Source organism: Sinocyclocheilus rhinocerous, unplaced genomic scaffold (assembly GCF_001515625.1).
Source record: "Sinocyclocheilus rhinocerous isolate Xijiao unplaced genomic scaffold, SAMN03320098_v1.1 scaffold351, whole genome shotgun sequence".
Lineage (NCBI taxonomy): Eukaryota > Metazoa > Chordata > Actinopteri > Cypriniformes > Cyprinidae > Sinocyclocheilus > Sinocyclocheilus rhinocerous.
The window spans coordinates 405,005-425,960 of NW_015639774.1; the positions used below are offsets into that span (position 1 = coordinate 405,005).

At 35.8% G+C, this 20,956-nt stretch overlaps 1 protein-coding gene across 1 annotated transcript in view; it reads left to right on the plus strand.

The window, feature by feature from the left end:
* Positions 1-20,956, plus strand: part of LOC107751872 (adenylate kinase isoenzyme 1-like) — a 76,653-nt gene that overhangs the window by 46,015 nt on the left and 9,682 nt on the right. Inside the window, exons 3-6 of the mRNA XM_016567640.1 lie at positions 2,472-2,548; positions 9,607-9,649; positions 11,102-11,146; positions 17,063-17,226. Coding sequence (XP_016423126.1) covers positions 2,472-2,548; positions 9,607-9,649; positions 11,102-11,146; positions 17,063-17,226 — 329 coding nt within the window. The remainder of the gene's footprint in view (positions 1-2,471; positions 2,549-9,606; positions 9,650-11,101; positions 11,147-17,062; positions 17,227-20,956) is intronic.

A 20,956-nucleotide genomic window follows, 5' to 3' on the forward strand; every position in this document is an offset into this window, starting at 1 on the left:
ACACAAGAGATGTATAGAAAGCCATGCAAAGTTAAAACAGTTTAAACTTTTAGAAAACACGTCACGAATTTGTGGAGGTTTATTCCTTTTCACTGCGTCTCATATGTTTTTAAATGCAATCTGTGTGAATTGCGCTTCGGTTCTTTGGATTAAGCAATGCATAAATACATGATGCTGTTTTGTTCATAATTGTTTTTATGAGTTAATTTAGACGTAATACACGGTTTTTTTATAGAGTTACTTCCTTGCGTTGACAATTTAAATGTGCTGCATTATTTTGCTCATTGCGCCCTCCTGTGGCCTCGGGGAGACAAGACAAAAGTTTCCTTAAGACCTATTTAATCTGCATATAAAACATTAGAAATGAGATATTCGTTAAATTTTTGTTTTGTGTTTGATTGTTAAAACAAAAAATATTTTTTGTTTGTCTCAATAAATTTGGTTAATTTAAAAATACAGTGGTTAAATAAAAAAAAAAATTATATTTAAAAAATGTCAATAATTATCGATACCGAACAATATGAAACATTATATCGTTGATACATTTTTTAGCTATATTGCCCAGCCCTAGATCCCTGTGACGAAGGCTTCATGTCAAAATCACTGATCTGTCAGAATTTCTAAGAAATATTTCTTGACGTTGAGACCTATTTTCCTCTGGACAGCTGCTATTTATTCAGCGAAATATCATACATATTATTATCCAGATCTGTTATGCTATTTAAAAATGGACAAATGTCCATAGATTTGAATAAAAAGAAAAAACTCATTAAAATCTCAGTGAAAGGTTGAAAACACTTGGACATAATCAGTTTTGGAACTAAAAAAATGAAGCCAATGGGAATAACAAATTCCATTTCCATTTTTAACCTTCCTAAAAACTTCTATGCTCTTGAATAAATAATCAACATTTTGTGATGTAGATTTTATCACACTATCAGTAGAAGCATCTTTTCAAGTTTTATTTAAGATACTTCAAATTTGCTAAATATATTACAGGCTATATTTCCAAGTAACAAGTCTCTAATAACATACCGAAAAACATTTATCTTGGAAAATGCTGTTTTTCTTTAAATTATCAAGGACTGTTGTATATTGATGTTTTAGTATCTGATGCTTTTTTCCCCCTTCAATTTATAGTCTCCCAGTTGTTAAGTCTAATTGAGATGTTATGTTTACTGATCCCAAATCTAGGAATAGAGTCAATGTATTGCTTGGCAACCGCACACAGCCTACAGTTCAGCTAATGTGCTATATCACATGGAGGGGAAAAAAATGTATGTAAGGATTATTTGATATAAATATATAACTTTATTGAACCTGGGTGTGTTTGATCATAATGCTCTCAGTTCTGTTGTGTAAAACCAGCGAGTCACTCGAGGCTGTGCGTTACAGTGATGTTTATGGAGCTTTTCTCAGAACTTCACTCTTCTGAGCCATTTTTCCAATTAATTTTAACCAATTGTTTTCAAGGTGATTTTTAGTGGATGTTTAAAGTCAGTTTTCTTCCATTTCACACAGGTTTTCTTCCAGAATAACCACAGGTATACTTAATCACATGAAATATGAACATGATCCACTAAGGTTTGACAAGCAGAAAGTGTTCAAATAGTATTTCAAGTTTTAAAACGCTTTTATCAAAAATAAGTTTTTTTCTTTAGACGCTTCCTTTGGATATTTTCCTATGTAATGAATGACGTTTATACACAGTGGAAGAAAAAATGGTATACAAACAATTTCACTCAGAAATTGCCAGTAAATTTTAGAATTACAAAGAAACAGCAAGTAAAACATTGAATTAAAAGTGAAATTTTGAAGTAGAATGTTGAACTGAAACTGAAATAGCAATTTTATTTACAACTTCAAATAACAATATTACAGTACATTTTGTGTGTCCAAACACTGTGATGTAAAGCCACATGTGTTTCAGTGTGATTTTCTAAGCTATAGGCTTTTCTTTACTAAGTACGGCCACAAAAAAGGGTTGTCAGTTAATGAAATAAAAACATCCCATCAAGAGAATCATTGCAAGTATGATCGTCTCAACTTCTAAGTAACCGTGTAGAAAACATCTAAGTAACTGTGTAGACAGCAGCCAGTTCAGTATAGCAGTTTCAATATCTATTCCTTTGCTCTGGAAACATGTACTCGTGCCACAGATGAATGACTAATGAACACATGGGAAATCTTTGTGACACAGAAACCTTTGTGATTGTTGCCTACGCTACTGAAAGGACTCCAGGGTTCCTTCTGCAATTGCTGGTAGAGAACAATAAAGAACCGTCAGTGTACAGCAGCACTTCATTTCAATGACGGACAGTAGTTTGGAGGACCAAGAGCGTCTTTATTTTCACACAAGGCTTTGCTGTAGTTGCTGTATTTTTCCTCTTTGAATCACAGACATCAATATATGCTTTTTTTTTCAACGTCTTTTCTTACAGCTTGATTGTATCTTTTGCTTTTCTCTGTAGGACCCAGTGAGCTCGACCTCAGTCTGTTAGCAGACGGCAGCAGCCTGGCAGATGTTCCCACCAAATTTGATGAACAGGTATGAAAATGTTTCCATTTTCTTTTCTAAATCCACACACTGGCCTTGGGTTGAGCACTTCTTTCTTTGCTTTTCTTTGTTGGTTGCACTTAAAAATGGTGTACACCATTTTTTGAAGACTATTGTTTGTTGGCTGCACTTAAAAATTGGTGTACACGATTTTTTGAAGAATTTATGAAGACTAATGGAGTGCATTTTACAAAATAAATACAAGAAAACGACAATACAAAAATTGTCTTTCTACTTTAAAAATGTAAAATTTAATTTAAAGTGTTACTTGCTATTTCTTTGCAATTAATTATGAACTTACTTGCCATTTCTGAGTTAAAATTGTTTCTACAACGCTTTTTTTTCAGTGTAGGATTTACAATTTTCACTCAGAAATTGCTAGTAAATATCACATAATTACAAAGAGTAACACATTGAATTAAACGTGAAGTAGAAAGACTAAAATCCTTTTTACAGTGTACTGCGAATTCTTAATCCAGTAAAACACACTAGTTTGATGCGGCTGTTATTGTGAAATCAAAATAGCATTTAGAGCATCATTAGCATGTCAGAAAATGTCCCATCTGTCTCACCCCTTTATTTCATTATGAAAATATTGGAATCTCAGATTAGGCTCAGATGAAACTGCTGAAGGGCTGTTATAGGCAGACTGAGTGAGTGCGAGATGCTCTATTTAATGGAAATGCTTGCTGAGTGACAGTCCTGCATTAGCGGACGGTCATTATGAATGACTCTTTCTCCTGCATTAGCTTTTGTCTGGATGAAGCTTAAGCCAAAGTCCTTGACATTCATTATTAGTATGCTATCTGAACTATTTTTGGAATAGTCTTTTAAAGAAAAGCCACAGAAGAATGCCCTGTATATTTGTTGGGTTATTTCAATAGCACAAACTCATTATTGCATTAATAACTGGTACATAGCCGCTGACCTTCAATATGGATGCTTAATCAATGTTTCTGAGTCATTGAGTGTGTATGATACAGATATAATGAGACAGCTCTATAACGCGATGTGTGTATTTAGGGATTGTTTCAGACCATCTCTTTTCTCAAGGTCAGGGAGAATGTGCTATAGAGTAGAACTTTACATAATCCCCACTCAGATACTGTCTCTGAAAGAGCTTGTAAAGAGAGGTTATTTTAGTATTGCATTATCTCATATAGAGCTCAATACAGTACATACACATTCTTTGATCTTATGTGATGTAATGCATGCAGACTCTGGATTCCAATTCAAAAGAGTAAAAAAAAAATCTATATTATTAATATAATCTCAATGATACTGAAATAACACTGATAGACTCTAGACAGCCTTAAATACATACAGTAACACTGGAAATGTAAAAGGGGGCAAAATCGTCTCGGTTACGTATGTAACCCTCGTTCCCTGAAGGAGGGAACGGAGACGTCACGTCGGATGACCGACGAATTGGGATCTCGCTTAGAGGGACCAATCTACTTCGAGTGTAAACTAAACGAGCCAATGCACATTGGCATGCGATTATTGCATCCAGCTGATGCTGATCACAGCGTGAGTATAAGTAGGCAGCAGATCCGACGTGACGTCGAGAGTGACCGACTGAAAGGGAACAACAAGTTACAAGTATCGCACATACAACGCATAAATACATGTCAAGTTTAACAACAAACTTAATCACCTTACAGTTACATATGAAGGTCCAGACTGCCCCTTTACTATATAAAATATACCTCATGGGTGTTTCTGGAAATATGGATATTTGGCTTCATTTTTACCTTGTAGAAAATAAACTCTTAAATGGATAATTCACCCCAAAATGAAAATCCTGTCATCATTTACAATATAATTTACCCTCATGATGTTCCAAACCTGCATGACTTTGTTTCTTTTATAGAACATACAAAAAAAAAATATATATATAAAAAATGCCTCAGTGTTTTTTAATGTCAATACAATTAGTCAAAGGTAACAAAAATGTTTGTTACCAACTCTTTTTTGTGTGTTCTGTATATAGATGCCTCACAAGAGAATTCTAACCCCCCCAAGAAATGGCTTTTTTCACTTTTCTCAAGCATGTATATTCATCATTTATTTAATGTCAAGCCTGTTCTTTGATACGTGAAAAGCTCTTCTCATGGTCCTTGATACATTTTAAACACACAAATGAAATTTGTTGGGTGAACTAAATTTTACAGTTTGGATCTGTTATCATTGTTATTTTATACATGCTGATCATTAGTTTGTTACATTCTCAATATATATATACTGTATATATAAGATCATAACTCTACATTCAGCTTCATAGATTCATGCACAGTTCAAAATAAGCTTAAAACTATAAGGAACCATCAGTGCTTCTGCCATGGATTGTTCGAAATGCTTTTGCTCTCTTTTTGGAAGTGTCTTGTTCTCTTCACTTGCGTTTTTCTTTCACCTCGTCCTCATCTCCAACCACACATACAGGCACACACACACACACACACACAAAACAGAGAGACATGTGTTATCTTCTATTCAGAGGGTTCTCACTATCTACCAACAGATATGGCAGGGTTACATGAAAGTGGCCAACCAATTAGACCCTCCCTGTTGCTACGTGTCTGTCAAACTAAATTCCTGAATCTGTTGCTTCTCTGTGCATTTCCATGGAGATGCGGTCATGCTTTCTCTATTATATTTGGTTAAAATCATGGCTGTCTGAGACAAAAGCAGTCGTTAAGGCTCCTTCGTGGAGGATGGTGTGAGGAGTGTTTATGGATGTGGATCAACCCACATTCCCACCGTGACCCTTTCATCTGTGTCCATCAGTGGTGCTGCTGACAGCGAACTCTCCGTGCCTTCAGCATCACACAGAGAAAAACACTTCTGTAGATGAGAACAGGTCTCAAAGCGGTCTTCAGCTCAGTGTGCGATGTGTTCAGCAGGATCTTGGCTCAGGCCATGCTGGCTTGGTTCTGTTTGTCAGCCACTTGGATTAAGACGTCCATCTACACTGCAGAAAAGCTTTAGTACAAGACAAAATATTTATGACCTCATTTTTGTTCTATACCCTCATGTTTTTAGCAACCCATAACATTCTACTGACATACAGACGGATGATAAATTAAAGGAAAATAAAATGTCTTGCCAATTGAGTTCTTGGGTCACCATGTGCCCATTGATTCTACAAGTCTCTGGAACTCTGCTGGGATGGTTTTGATGATTGAGGTGGACTGCAGTATTGTGTTACTCCATAAAAAAATTGCGTTACTTGGTTACTTTTTATGGAAAGTAATGCATTTTGTTACTTTTGCATTATTTTATTGCATTATTTTTTGTCTCCTGGGCTGGTCTTGTTCATTTGTTTTTAATAACAAAAAAACCAAAAGTTATATTTTTGGCAACTGTAAAGGCCCTTTCACACCAAAAGTTAAATTAATAAGCCTCAGGCTGAAGGAAGTGCCTCTACCTCACTCCGAATTTCTTAGGGGCAGCTTCAGTGTCAGTGAATAAATGGAAATATAAAGTACTTATAGTATAAAAAGTAACTCAAATATTCCATTGTAAATTTAAAAGTAATGTGCTACTTTACTAATTACTTTTAAAAAAGTAATCTGATTACGTAACTTGAGTTACTTGTAATACGTTACCCCCAACACTGGCAATGTCTGACACATTGATCCATTTAAGTAGCACTTAAATTCATCTTTATATGTAATTACACAATCCTATTGCCTTTTAAATAAGGTTAAAGTTCAGAATGTACTGACAAATATGTCATGTATTAAAATATATTTGCAATTACACAAACTTTTAATTTGACATCATTGCAACGTGCACATTTTAAAAGTGTACTTAAAGTGTATTTAAATCATGTACACTTAAGTGACCTTTTATTTCATTAATATGTTATCTTAAAGTACAGTTTTTTCAATTACTAAGTACACTACAAGATGCACATTAAATACAAGCACTTCTTTTTCACAAGGGCACTTTCATTAGGATAGAAATGTTTCATCATAGGATACGAGTGATCAGTCAGAACAACTTATTATTAATTTGAAGTGACTCTGCCCTCAAAGAAGGGAAACTATGCCAGCAAAAAGCCCCAAGAGCCACCGGATTTTCCTTTAATCTTCTCCCATCTGTTATATCAGTGATTAAACTTATTTACATAATAATGGTAGAGGTTTGTGTTATAGATGTTTGCACTGTTTAATGTGCAGGTTATTTTTGTTGTCATTCGGTAATGCTGTGTAACATGTTAGTTCCATTTTTGGACATGTAGCATGTTGGAACCATGTCTTTGGCCATGTTTTTTTGACATGTAGCATGTAAGTTCCATGTTTTTGGACATACATCATTCTAAATTCCATGTTATTGGACATGTAGCTTGCTAGTCCCATGTATTTGGACTTGTATTATGTTTTAACCATGTGTTTAGACATAGTTAGAGTTTTTTAGAGGTAGTACCATATTCACCATGGCAATATTATTATTGGACATTCACAATGTCATGTTTTTGGACATGTACAATGGTAGTGCCATTTTTTTTCCTGCACCTTAGTATTCTTTGAAGTGCATTTGAGTACCATGCTATAGTATATGGTATTATATTCCAAAGTATATTTAATACAGTATTAATTTAGTAGCATACTATATATTAGACATATGGTATCTGTTACCATCACTTTACCATAGTTCCCTCACAGTAGTTTTTTCATGTTTTTTTTTTTTTTCTCATTTAAAACTATGAGATTTTTTACCAGCAATTACAGAAGGCAATGTAGATGAGATGCAGCACAAGAGGACAAGCGTCTCATCCAGCAGCTTGTGCTGCGTTATGAGACAGGGGTGTCTGCTGAAATCATGCATACAGCACTTCTTGCAGCGCCCACGGCTCCTCCACACACAAAAACAAGGCAAACATCCACAGCGCATCAGGCGACCTTCGCTGCTGTTCAGTCTGCACAGCTAATGAATGAGAGGCAGACTGATATTCATGAGGAAACATCCTCCATGGTCAGAGAGAGAGAAAAGTAATAAAGTAAGAGCAAAAACATGCAATGGAAGAAATTGCACTCAAAGGTCTTCACTGCAAAATAATTATGAATACGAATATTGACTCTTTGATCCTCTTTTGTAATTCACTTTGGTTAAGTGGTTAAAGTGTCTGCTAAATGTAAAACTTTTTTTTTTCTGGAAATTTCCATGTGGTAATACATTTTTTGGACATGTACCATAGTAGTGCCATATATTTTTATATATCATAGTAATCCCATTTTTACCATAGTATACAGTATTATATTCCATAGAATATGGAATAAAGCTGGCAGTACTCACGTGAAGAAGCATTTGTAGTAGAAATAGCCTTCTAGCCAATCAGCTTCATCGTGTGTTCTAGTTACTGCCAGTGTAGCGGTTGAAAAGGTAAATGGTAAACAGCAGTCAAAATCTGGCTTTATATGCTGCAATTAGGTAAAAAAAAAAAAAACGAATATATGGTGATATATCAGGATTTTATGTTTATGATGGTTCCTGAAAAGAAACCAACATTAAAAAGCTCTCTTCTGATGTGATTTGCATGTAGGCCATATTTAAGACTGGAGGGTCCAAATATAAAAAAAATGTAACAATCATTGAAAAAAACCTATAGTGATCAAGCACTAATAGTAATATTGGTATTGTCGTTTACTCAGTGGCTATGGCTAGGATTTGTGGACTGAGAGGTCCAAGTTAGAGCTTGTTTGCTCTAGGCTTGTGGGTCTGTGTATCGTTTCTCTCTCTCTTTCTGCCAGTGAGTCATCGGACCGGCTGGCCTGCCCACATCACAAACACGCTCATCAGCGGCACCCTGCACTCCTCCCACACACACACACACTCTCTCTCTTTTTCATCTCATCTTCTCTAATGCTAAAAAAGTGGCAAGGTTTTTCTGTTAAACAGCCCAGAACTCTTTTAATCACAGCAATCACGACACAAACTGTCAAGTTCCCAGTTTTCTGCGGTGTGTTTATGTTCAAATACAAGGAACCTCACAGCTTTTGTTTTAATTAGCTCAGTGAAACTCATAAAATGACTGCCAAGAAGTGTCATATGTTCACCCTAAAATCTAAAGAAAAAAATACATTTGTAATATTTTTTAATTTTGCATCAAAAACATGAAGCCTATTTTCAAGACTATTAAATTTTTTGACATTGCTCGCACAATAATCAAATGCTTTTAATGGCCCTTCAATTCTCAGCGACCTACTCAAAATGAATTCTTTACTTAAATTCAGAAAAAAACATTATAGTATCTTATTTAAATTATGTACATTCATTATGCACAGTTTTAAGTATACAACTTGTAGTATTTGTTTACTTTGTGCTGAATTTAATTTTAAAAAATGCATTGCATTGCAGTAATGAGAAATTGGTTGGGGAGGTGCTTTATTTAGAAAGCGACACAATTCAAAAGCAATAATTAAAAAAATCTAAAAACAGGGTGACAGAAGGTGGAAGGAAGATTTCAATCTGTGGCGGAAGAATGAAAAATCCTTTGCTCTCAACCCAAAACAAACTCCAGCACATTCAGTTGCCAGACACTACTGGCACTTCAAATGGGACTGGCTTCTATGGTCAGATGAAACTAAATAAAAAAGCTTTTTAGCACACACATTATAGGTTTAAAGGGATCCACAGGAATAAGAAGTACCCCATGTCCATGGTTAAATATACTGCCAGATCTTTAATGATGTAAGCCTACTTATTCAGATCAGAGGATGCAAAAAGTATTGGAGAAAAACACTTGTTTCGAGATTATAGAAAATCGAAGTATACATATAGAGATTTTTTTTTGAATTCAACTACTTTTGAATAATAAATTCCCGCTTTATTGAATATTTAAATAAAAAATAGGCATTCTCGGGTGTGAAAACTCATTGAGGGTCAGATGTGCAGTTCCTGTGCTGGTTTGGATGTTATGTTATTCAGAGGATCTCTGGGTGGGATTTGATCATAAAATCATTGTCTTCTGTTTTTGTACAGATCTGTGAGCTTTTTAAGAGTAATTTAATTCCTTTTCTTATGTCTTTTGTTCTCTGTGGCAGACTGATGAAGAGGTGGCTGGATATGCAGAGGCGACTGGAGAAAGTGAGTGCAGTATCTCTCAAGTTATCTTTGTTTGTGGGTTTATTTATTGTTATACTGTTGATAGAAGAACAAATATATGCTTGTTGATGCAGTTCTGAAAAATTGGGAAATACACAATTAAGAATATATAAATAGTCTCACCAGACTTAAATTCTTGGTCGGGGGGCGGGTATATAATTTGTTTGATGTTGCTAAAGATTTTAGCCATGAAACGTACATTTTAGCAATGTTCTCTCTAAGCTGCGCACGCAGCGACCGCGCAGAAGAAATAATATGCCGCACACAGGACAAACGCAAAAATGAGTTGGGAAAGCCATTTGATTGAATTCTTGTAAATGCGAAATTACAGCCATTATAGAGTTAGAACCGGTGAATGCGGTTTACAGGTTTCATAGAAAGAGAAAGATGTGCGCCAAATGAGTCACTGTAGAAAGTAGAGTCGAATACTTTAATGGTTGCAGACGAAATAGCTCAACACGAGAGCAACGCGAACGTAATGACGTGAAATAAAACGTCATGCTTTAAATTAGAGTGGCTTGATTAAGTGGTGGAAATAGCATTTATAGAGACATTTATAGTTACACACAGGTGTAGTAGTGTGCAAACTCTACTGCATGGGGATGTTTAGATAACTGTAAAAGAATTCACATGTTCTCGTTTTTTGATATTTATTGAAAATGTTTGTTTTATATTATATTATATTATATTATGAAAAATGTTTTCTCAAGTAACCTTAAATGTGCATCATTTAGTTGCATCAAGGGTCAAATCAAATATAAATAGTACACTAAAGTTAAAAGTTACACACTTGTGCACTGTACAGGTCTGGTATAAAGAATGTTTCTGCTCAGGTGGCTGAAATGTCCGCACAAGAGAGAATTTTTGCTCAACAAGAAAGAAAATTAGAGGGAACATTGCATATTAGTAATTATTTTGTGTGAAATCACCTTTGAAATTCAATCTTAATGTTGAGTTGTGGAATTTGAATTGTAAATTCAGGTCTCAGCGTTTAGGTGGCAAAATTCAGGCTGAAAAATGTGCCACTAAGTTTGAATTTGCCACTAAAAATTTGAATTTCAAATTTCAAAATGTAGGTTTGTTTGCACAAAATTGTAGCAATTTTTTTTTAGAAATTCTGACTTTTAGTGACACCAAATTACACCAAATCCTCCTGTCAAGACTATAAACTTAATGACTTTTTTTCAAAATCAAAACTGGGTATAACCATTCTGATGCATAACCACTGACTGTCATGACAATTTCTCTTGGCACTAATAAAAAATGATAAAGATTGTATTTTACTATTATTTATTTGTTATTGGTATCCAATATTTTTTTTCATTTTTGTCATTAATTTTCACCATTAACTGTACCGCATGTCATTACAAAGCTATATTTTAACATGCTAAAGTTGATTATCTGATTGTAATTTCTTTTTTAATATGCCACCAGGTTTTCCTGTGGAGACCAAGAAATCAAAGGTCATCTTTGTGATTGGTATGTTAGCTGAGAATACTGCATTATCACATTTTACAATCATTTCATTGCACATTGTTTTCATTATAGACAAACACTCAAAGCAATGTTTTATTGTGCCTACATTTCCCCCAGAAGAACAGGTCAGGAGCAATGTTGTGATGCAAAGTACATACATTACAGCTCATTTAAAATATATCAGACATAACACGCACTACCAAGATTCTTTTGCAACACAGACGCACAAGCAGAATAATGAACTGTGAAATTGGGGGCAGGTGAAAGCTTCTGAAGTGTCCTATTAAGGTTTCTAATTGAAACTGTTGGCAGTCTTCATCTGAAAATGACTCATGTTCTGGAAAATGGAAAGCAGACGGTCAAGATGGTACGAGTCTTTGTGTGCTAGGGGCTTTCCTCCCCTCGTGTTTGTTCAAAAGCTCTAGCCAACTAGGATGTAGTGAACTGAACTAAAAGCCAAGCTTTACGTCTCTTTTTGGTTAAAAGACACCAAAAAGTACCAGAGTTAGTGCATACTTGGAAAAACAATAACCTACCTTATTTACCTGTCAGAGCAATCCATACGACAAAAGTTTTGCAGTGTGGCCCTTCAATCGGTTTTAGTTGAATTAAACTGGCTGGTACGACCTGTCCTTTGTCGAGTCAGCAGTTTGGTACAGCAGTTAGGCTTGTAATTTTGGTTTGGATATGATGGACAGATCTGCGATTGATAGCTTGAGTGAATTACACTCTGGAATGCACTTGACCACCCTAACTGACACGTTAAAAACTTGTTGAAAGATTTATCAAGACTGTATCTGCACTGTAGTACCTGTCCAGAAAAAGAATTAGATTAGACTTAATAGCCAGACTCAGGACGCCTTTGAAAGCATTTCTTTTTTTTTTACCCAGATGTCTAGAATATAATAGAGAGATTCAGAGTAGCTTGACAGGGTAAAAGCACAATTTTCTGGTTTTTGAGCTCACAGGCGTATAAAACAATGTGTCCACAATGAAGGGGCATGAAGAATAGGATAAATCCAAGCCTGATTGAAGTGCTCACATGTGAAGGATTGAGAAACAAACAGCAACTGGGTAGGATTGCTAGATAATGCATTGTGATCTGTAGTGATTCAAAATTCATTTTATCAGGAGAAAAATCTGAGAAGCGAAACACCTGAACAAATATCTCTATTTGTTCTCCATTGTATCTCAGTGCTGTTTAGAAGAAACGGCTTTAGAGATGCTTTATTTTTGTGGGCAAATATCATATAACCCATCATATAAACTTGATATCAATTTGACGTCAAATATTAGTCAAGACTTGATCGAGATGCTGTAACATCATTTTAAACTCAGTTTGGATGGCAATTTCTTCCAGTGGTAATTGGCTGAAAATAGGAAGTTAATCCCATACTGAAATTGGTTTAATGTGTATGTAGGCCAATATGTTTGACGATCAATTTACATCAAATCAACGTCATGTCAAGTTTTTGGCGTCATTTTGATTTGCATATTTGACCTGTTTTTTGACATCAATTTTGATGTATTTTCAACATCAATTGCCCACTGGGAAGATATCGAAGACTGGATCAAAACAATATGTTAATTTCTTTGATTTAATATGGACGATTTAACAAGATACGTAAATAACTACAATTTGTGCACCATCATTTTTACTCCACTTCCTGTGTCTAGTGCTGTATGGTTTATGCTGTATTTGTGTTTCGAGGACAGTCCACAGATACTGTATAATCAGCTACAGTTGCCATTACACTCTTATAACGGTAGCTGTTTTAGAAAGAGCAAAATGCAGGATCCAGTTGCAATAATTTTATTTGAAGGAAACCCAAGCAAAACGAGATTAACAGAACACAGGGAAAAACAGAACCAAAACAAACACGCACACACAAAACATCCAGGAAGGACAACACCAGGGGCCTATTTCAATAAGGAGGTTCAACCAACTGTGAGTTGAAACTTGAACTCGGAGTTGACTTACCCTGAGATGGGAAACTCTGAGTTTGCGGGTCCAGAATGGCTGAATTGAGTTGTTCAATCGACTCTGAGTAGGTTGACTCTGAGTTTAGCGCGTGCATCACGAATATGAAAAGCCATGATCAATGGAGCTCCGAAATTATGATTCACCATGGCAACAGCACTCGACAAAAAGACGTCCACATACTTCTGAGTCAATACGTAACTTTAATTCTTAATCATTGTTATAATATCAAAGGTAAAAAGTGGCAGAACGGTAAATTATTTAAGTAATATTAATTTGCATGGTATCCTACAGGTGAAAGAAAAGAGAAAAAAAGCAGCTAAACATGAAGTATAAAAACATAATTCAATCAAGGTAAAGCTTTAAGCAAAACAGGTTCATGAGTGTAGGCTACATGACTTTGCAAACATTTGACATATTAAATAAATATAATTCGGTGTCTATTTCAGCAGCTTTTTCCACATAGTCTAATGCTCTTTTCACATAATTAAATGTCCTCTAAGCCAAACTGTTGCATATCTTAATTAGAGTAATGAAATTAACATTTGACTTCTACTCAGCCAACAGTAAGAAAGCACCAAAATAAGAAAAGCTCTTTTCAAAAAAAGAGTATTCCAAAATACTCACTAAGAAATGCATTTTTTTGCAGCGGGAATGAATGAATGAGGTATTTAAACATCGCTTACGCTTTAAAAAGGGGGAGGAGACTGAAAGAAACTCTGGGTTTAATGAAGAAAACCTGCTCCCGACCAGGGGTGCCTTTCCCAAAAGCATCGTTAGCTAACTATGGTAGTTAGTTCCATTAAAATCTATTGGTAACGACGGAACTTGCGACCATAGTTGCTTTTGGGAAACGCACCTCAGGTTAGGTTCACGGAGTAAGTCACCATGGTAACTGACTCTGAGTATAAGTTACCTCTCTTTCAGAAACGGGCTTGACTTACCCTGATTTCTTGGGTTTGACAAACCTTCCATTCTGAAACGGAAAACCCAGAGTTTCCCTCATTTCAAGGCAGACATACTCAGAGTTTTCACTTAACCTCCTTTCTGAAACGGCCCTCTGACCAAGAACAAGGGAAAACACTGGGGTTTTAAATAACAAGGGACAGGTGAGGCTGATTAAGCGCAAGAGAAATGAAGAGGCACGTTGAACTGCCAGTCGTGGCATTTCAAACCGAGAACTCTCCTCATGTGTTTGCATAATGATGCATTTAAAAGTTAATGACCAAATGTATCTTTATAAAAGTATACAATGTTGTTGAAATATAACATGGATAACATTATATAAATACATTTTCGTCAGGTTAGATATTGATTATCACTCAAACCTCTACTCTACCTGTCCGTCAGTCTTGCATATCCTTTTTTTTACTAATCGAATCCTCGTCCAACACGTAATGGGTTGTGGGCAATATTAGCTGTTAAAATGTGCACAGATCTGCACTTCGAATTTCCACCAGAAATAGTAAACCATCCGGGTACCTTTGGAATACTTATTTCAACATGCTATGATTCGGGACACACTGATTCTAATTTCGAATACTATTTAGGACGGATAGTATGCGAATAGGGACACAGCAAGGGACTAGACACAGGAAGTGAACACAGAGACAAGGAACAAAATATACTTCAAAATAAGAGTCCTAAACACAAAACAAAGAACACAGGCTTGACTGTAACTGCTCTCCTTGAAAGGCTGGCGATGCAGGACCTGCATGTTTTATTATTGATATGTTTTATTAATTTTGTTCTGTAACTGTTGTTAATATACTATACTGTTCAAAATTGTGGGGTCAGTAGGTCCGTAAGGTTTTTTTTTTTGAAGAAGAAGAAATTAAAACTTTGATTCAGTAAGGATGCATTAAATTGATCAAAAGTGGCAGTAAAGACATTTATAATGTTACACAAGGTTCTCATTTCAAATACCTTTCTATTAATCAGAAAGTTATTAATCCTGAAAAAAAGTAACATTTTCTACAAAGATATTAAGCATCATAACTATTTTTAACATTGATAAGCATAAGAAATGTTTCTTGATCACCAAATCAGCATATAAAAATGGTTTCTGAAAGATCATGTGACATTGAAGACTGGAGTAATGATGCTGAAAATTCAGTCTTGCTGTCACATGATTAAATTACATTTTAAAATATATTCAAATAAAGAAGTTTTTGTTGTTGTTGTTGTTGTTTTTAATTTGGATAATATTTCACAATATTGGTGTTTTACTGTATGTATGATCAAATAAATGCAGTCTTGGTGAGCATCAGAGGCTTCTTTTAAAGGGGTCATGAACTGCCTTTTTTATTATTTTGTACTGTTCTCTGAGGTCCACTCATAATGTTATCAAGATTTTTACATCAAAAAACATAACTTAGAAGTAATCGGCTAATAGGCTTCTGTTCTGTTTTGACCCCCCTCATCAGACTCGGAAATAAATGCCCACTGCTATGATTGGCTATGTTTGACAGCCTACATCCTTCATAGATGGACGCTGATTTAGGTTAAAAACACATAAATCAAACGAACTGTAATAACAGACAAAGCAATAGTGACTATGTTATAAAAACAGTTACTCACGCTTGTGTGGTGCGACATTACTGTCGGATCCAATATAATCGTCACAGCATCGTCTTTTAGTTTCAATCTTTCCGAAAACCCTGTGTTGAATTGTGCCTTGTTTGTAAACTAATCTGCGGTAAAATTAAATGAACAAAGGACCAAGTTCTTACTGACACAATCTGGAACTTCATTAAAAATAAAGTTCATCCACTCTTTCTTAATGTTAGGATCAGAAGGAAGGCGATGCAAAGACTGTGTTTGTCCAAAATTTGGCACTGCACAGCGTCTTGTTGTCTTCGGAGTCATCTTAATCGTTTGGTTTCTGTGTAGACCTGCATTTGACTCTCTTGTTATTTACACTACATGCGCGAATCAGTGGGCGGGGCTAAACAAGCAGTGATGTAGAAGTAGGCGTTGATCTTCTTCTGCAGAGGCGGGATTTAGCCACACTATTACCTCATAAAGTGGCACATTTCACAACCTGTCGTTTTGGCAGATTGGCTTCAATATAAGCTGTTTTTAGACTAACGAGAAAGTTTTGAGTTCTGAAACTTTTGACCTCTTATATATCGAAAGATCAAGGGAATTTTGATTTCTCATTTCATGACCCCTTTAAAATCATAAAAATTCTTACCGACCCTAAAACATTTAGAACAGAAGCATGAGATAAATAAAAACAGATTAGGCCTATTTAATGTTTACAAAAAAATGGCTATAATGGTGAATGGCTAAAAATAATTATTTTATCCTTAGACAATTAAAAAAAAAAAATACAGCGGTATTAGTAACACCGCTATTGGCCTTTGAAGTGATTTGTCACCTTTCACTAAAAGTGAAAATATCAACAATTGTAACATTTAATCAGATAGCAATGTAACTATAAAGCATTGATTTTGAACCAATGAGATTTATCGGTGGGCAGGACCATCCAGTAAACAGAGTCCAAGCAATTAATGAAGTATGCTTCCACTCACTGTTTTTGTTTGCTTTGATGCTTGATTTTATTTATTTTTTTCAGAAGCATTCTTACAAGTTTGAAATATGCTTACCACATCCTCGTCATCAGTGTTATAGACAACAGCTGTTGGCTGTGTAGGAGACGTTAACCCTGGGGAAGTCTGCCTGTGGACTGTTTGAATAGATAAGGGCTGCCCTGAGCTGTGTGCAGAATCTTAATGAAAGCCTGTGGGAGTTCAGTCAGATGGCAGGGTCGGGGTGGGCCAGCGCATAGTGTGAGGTACAGACCATAAGATCCCAAGACAGTCAATTACTGACGATCTGGCCCTTGTTCCCCACTATTTAGAACAAACTTTCCCATCCATTTTATTTACAGCTTTTCATTACAGATCTGTTCTCAACTTTCTCATTCTGACCAGGTGGGCCGGGATCGGGGAAAGCTCTCCAATCAGAAAAGATAGAGGAGCGGTACAGTTTGAAGCGCCTGTGTCCTGGGGACATCCTGTGCAGCGAGTTGCAGTCTCACAGCGAGAGAGGACGATTTCTCCGAGACCTTTTGGAAAGAGGAGAGCAGCTTCCCGAGGTGCACAATCTTGTTAAAGTCCATTACCGAAAATTACAATGATCAGCTTCACCTTCCCTGGATTTAACACTTATGAAACAAACACGGGAATACACACTATTTCATAACACTTGTAAATGTAAATTCATTTGCACTTACAGTTGTCTTTCCTGGACTGACACATTTCCTATTGAAACAGGAAGTTGTGCTGGGACATCTAAGGTCTTCCTTTAAAAAAACAGTCTATTAGAAAAACCACATGACAGCTTGTATCATGATGGCACAAAAATAATCAATTCCAGACATGTACTTCTCAAACAATAGGCTTTTGGGAAAATAAATAAAGTATGAGCACAGTCAAAGACAGTAGAAATATAGCACAACTTAAAACACACGGACAAACCCCAATGTTCAACTCCCTGGTGCTAGTTGGAAGCAGGTGGCAATTATAATTTAGTGAAAGCAGACAGTTTAAGCTAGAGAGCATTGGACAAAATTTGTATATGCCCCTCCAAAAAAAAAAGAAAAGCTATACATTTTTTGTCCATTTCCCAAAGGAGAATAACTATCTGTCCACATTGAAAGAGAGAATAACAACAACAATAGCATCCAGTCAGATAGCTATATACAGTTGTGGAGCAGGATTGTGGACCAGTGAACAGTTCAGATTCCACTGAACCCTTGCTCTGAAGGGTTCAGATTCTGAGCTGTTCACAAGCAAACCTCACTGACATTTGAAACCCTCAACACAATGACGTAGTATGTTCGATTCTAAGATCAATAAGAACTGTTGGAAGAGGTGGTATTAAAGGGAGTAGCCTTGATATTAAAGGGAGTAGCTCATTACTCTGCCTCTGTCCCTCCATCAGTGACCACTATGCTCGCAACTTAGATAAACTGCTGCACTTCCTCAATCAGTTGTCCTCAAACCATCAACATTGGAACATTGGTAAGTGCACCTCCCACTCTCATGGATCAGTCTTAGTCTATGCCCTACTGATTCTCTGTCCAATCTTAACTTTTGTGGATTCTCCCTTGTCTCAGTGTAGCGGCCCTTACGAAAAAGAAGTTTATTCAAGTGTGCTATTAGTATACTTCTTTTAAACTAAAAATAGGAAAGTATACTTTTAGTGTACTTTTTATGTACTTCTCAGAAATGGGCTTTATGTACTTCTCAGAAATATACTTAAAATGACATTTAAGTATACTTGACTTCTACTTAGAAAAAGTCTAAATATATTTTAGCTATAATTGTGCTCCTAGAATCAGAAAGCATATTTAAATTATAATTGGGAAAACTGTTCTCTGGTAAGTGATTGGTGAGGGTATTAACAGAAAACTGATGTACATCAGACAAAATTTTGAATAGAGTCCATGAGAGGGAAGAATAATGTTCAATTTATAATCCCCCCACCCCAACAAAACAGAGTATAACAGTTAGCTTACTTGAAGATAGGCGATCATTGTCCCCTTAACAGCAAGCTATTGGCAATAAACAAAAGCTTCGAACAACAAGTATGTTTCCAATAATACACAAAAAGCTTTGATCAACAGCACGTTTTCTAAAAACATGCAGTTTAGCCGAACAACGAGAATGAGAACACGTGTCTGTGCGACAGAGTATAGTGACGGAAAGCTAACTTAAGCCCGGCTCAGACTACACGATTTTAGCCTGATTTTGGCACAATCTGCTTGTCATAGGGTGTCGTGGGGATTCGTAAACGACAATGGGCGTCGGGACGCAAGATTTAATTATTTCATCTCGTGTAGTGTTTCATAGTGGACGACAACCGATGCCACGTCTGCGACGCTTCACGACGTCACCGCAGAAAGACTAGCATGTAGAATTGTTTTTCCCCGTCGTCCACGATGAGTTCTGTCACAACTGTGACACTGGCCTTAATGCGTCTGTCCGACAGAAATGAAAGCTGAATTAACGTTTCTCTGTGTGACAGACTAGTGTGTTTCTGTGCGATGGAACGAAAGCTGACAAACTGTTCTGTGCGACAGAATCGAAGGCTGATTTAGCGCATTTTCTTTTCAACGAAACTGAAAGCTGATTTGACACGTTACAGACTCAAGCTGTTTTAGTGCGAGTCTGTGCGACAGACTAAGGCAAGTGTGAGTACGGATGAACTTATATATCTTATTTATTTGTAGTGGGAGGAGTTACAATCAGCTGATGCTGGCTGTCACGCCGTGGTCTGCCTGAACTACGCCTGAGCTCCATTCGTCAATCAAACTACATATATGCAGAAAAAAATTATTGTTTGATTGGCTAACATAATTTCATTGGAAATAGTGAAGTAGTGAGAAACTCCCCCTCACTATTTGACGTAAGTGTTTTGACAACATTATCCATATAAAACCATAATTTACAGACAAAGCATCATGTGCCTCATTTACAAAACAATCTGCAGTCAAATGCTCTGAAAAAACATATATTAATCATCCAACACGATCTGGGACACCACTGAAAATAAACCATCCACTCGTTGCTGATGCTGGGATCCTTTTGAAGTCTGTGAACATTGTTTCACTCTTCCATTTGTCCTGTTGTCAGCAGACTCAAACACGTGAAGTTCATCAGAAACTGAACACACATCTGTATTACTGTATCCAGTGTAGACAGCATCAGTGATTAGAACGAGTTCTATTTGCTTTTTACATGACGCAATTTTCGCATCAGGGGCCTCATTTATAAAATGTGCGTACGCACAGATTTGATCTTAGAGTGTGCATACGCTAAAATCCACGGCAACGTGCATATTTATAAAAACGGTCTTTGATGTGGAAAAGTACTTACCGCCACGTCAGGGTCTGAGCAGACGTACGCACTTTTCCTTGTGGCAAAGTAATAATGCAATAATAATAAAAGCGGTGTACATGCAAGCACTGAATTAATCATAAACAAAGCTGCAGTGTAAGAGATTATTTGTGCAGTGTAGTCAGATTTTTTTTACGCATTAGTCTTGATTTACTACTAATGCGTAAAATAGAAAAAAAAAAAAAATGCATAAACGCATCTCCGACTGTTTTGTCTGTGTAGCCTAAGATGTGAAATAACGGTTTTAATATTCTATTCAATAACATTGCTAACTGTTTTTATTTATAACATCTGTTGCTTTGCTTCTGTGAAAATGAATAGAGACATCAGCCTTAAACTTTGTTTTTGTCATTTACATCAGTTATATTTGTATAAAATACACTATATATTTTTGTCAATACATTAATGGCACATTTGAGCAGCATTAGTAAAAAAAAAAATGCATAAACGCATCTCCGACTGTTTTGTCTGTGTAGCCTAAGATGTGAAATAACGGTTTTAATATTCTATTCAATAACATTGCTAACTGTTTTTATTTATAACATCTGTTGCTTTGCTTCTGTGAAAATGAATAGAGACATCAGCCTTATACTTTGTTTTTGTCATTTACATCAGTTATATTTGTATAAAATACACTATATATTTTTGTCAATACATTAATGGCACATTTGAGCAGCATTAGTAAACTGTGTAAACAAAGAAATGTCAAATCACATGCAGGTTTTCGTCATCGTGTAATCAGTTATTTTATTATGATATGAAACGTCCAATTTTTCTTTCAATAATGTTTTTTTTAAAGTTTTGCAAGAATTTCATGATACTAAACTTTTTATTAGTTGTCATAGCAAGTGATTTTAATATAGGATGGCTTACTTTTTATAAGATGACTGAATTTTACTTGAATTCGTAGTTTATTCTTACTTT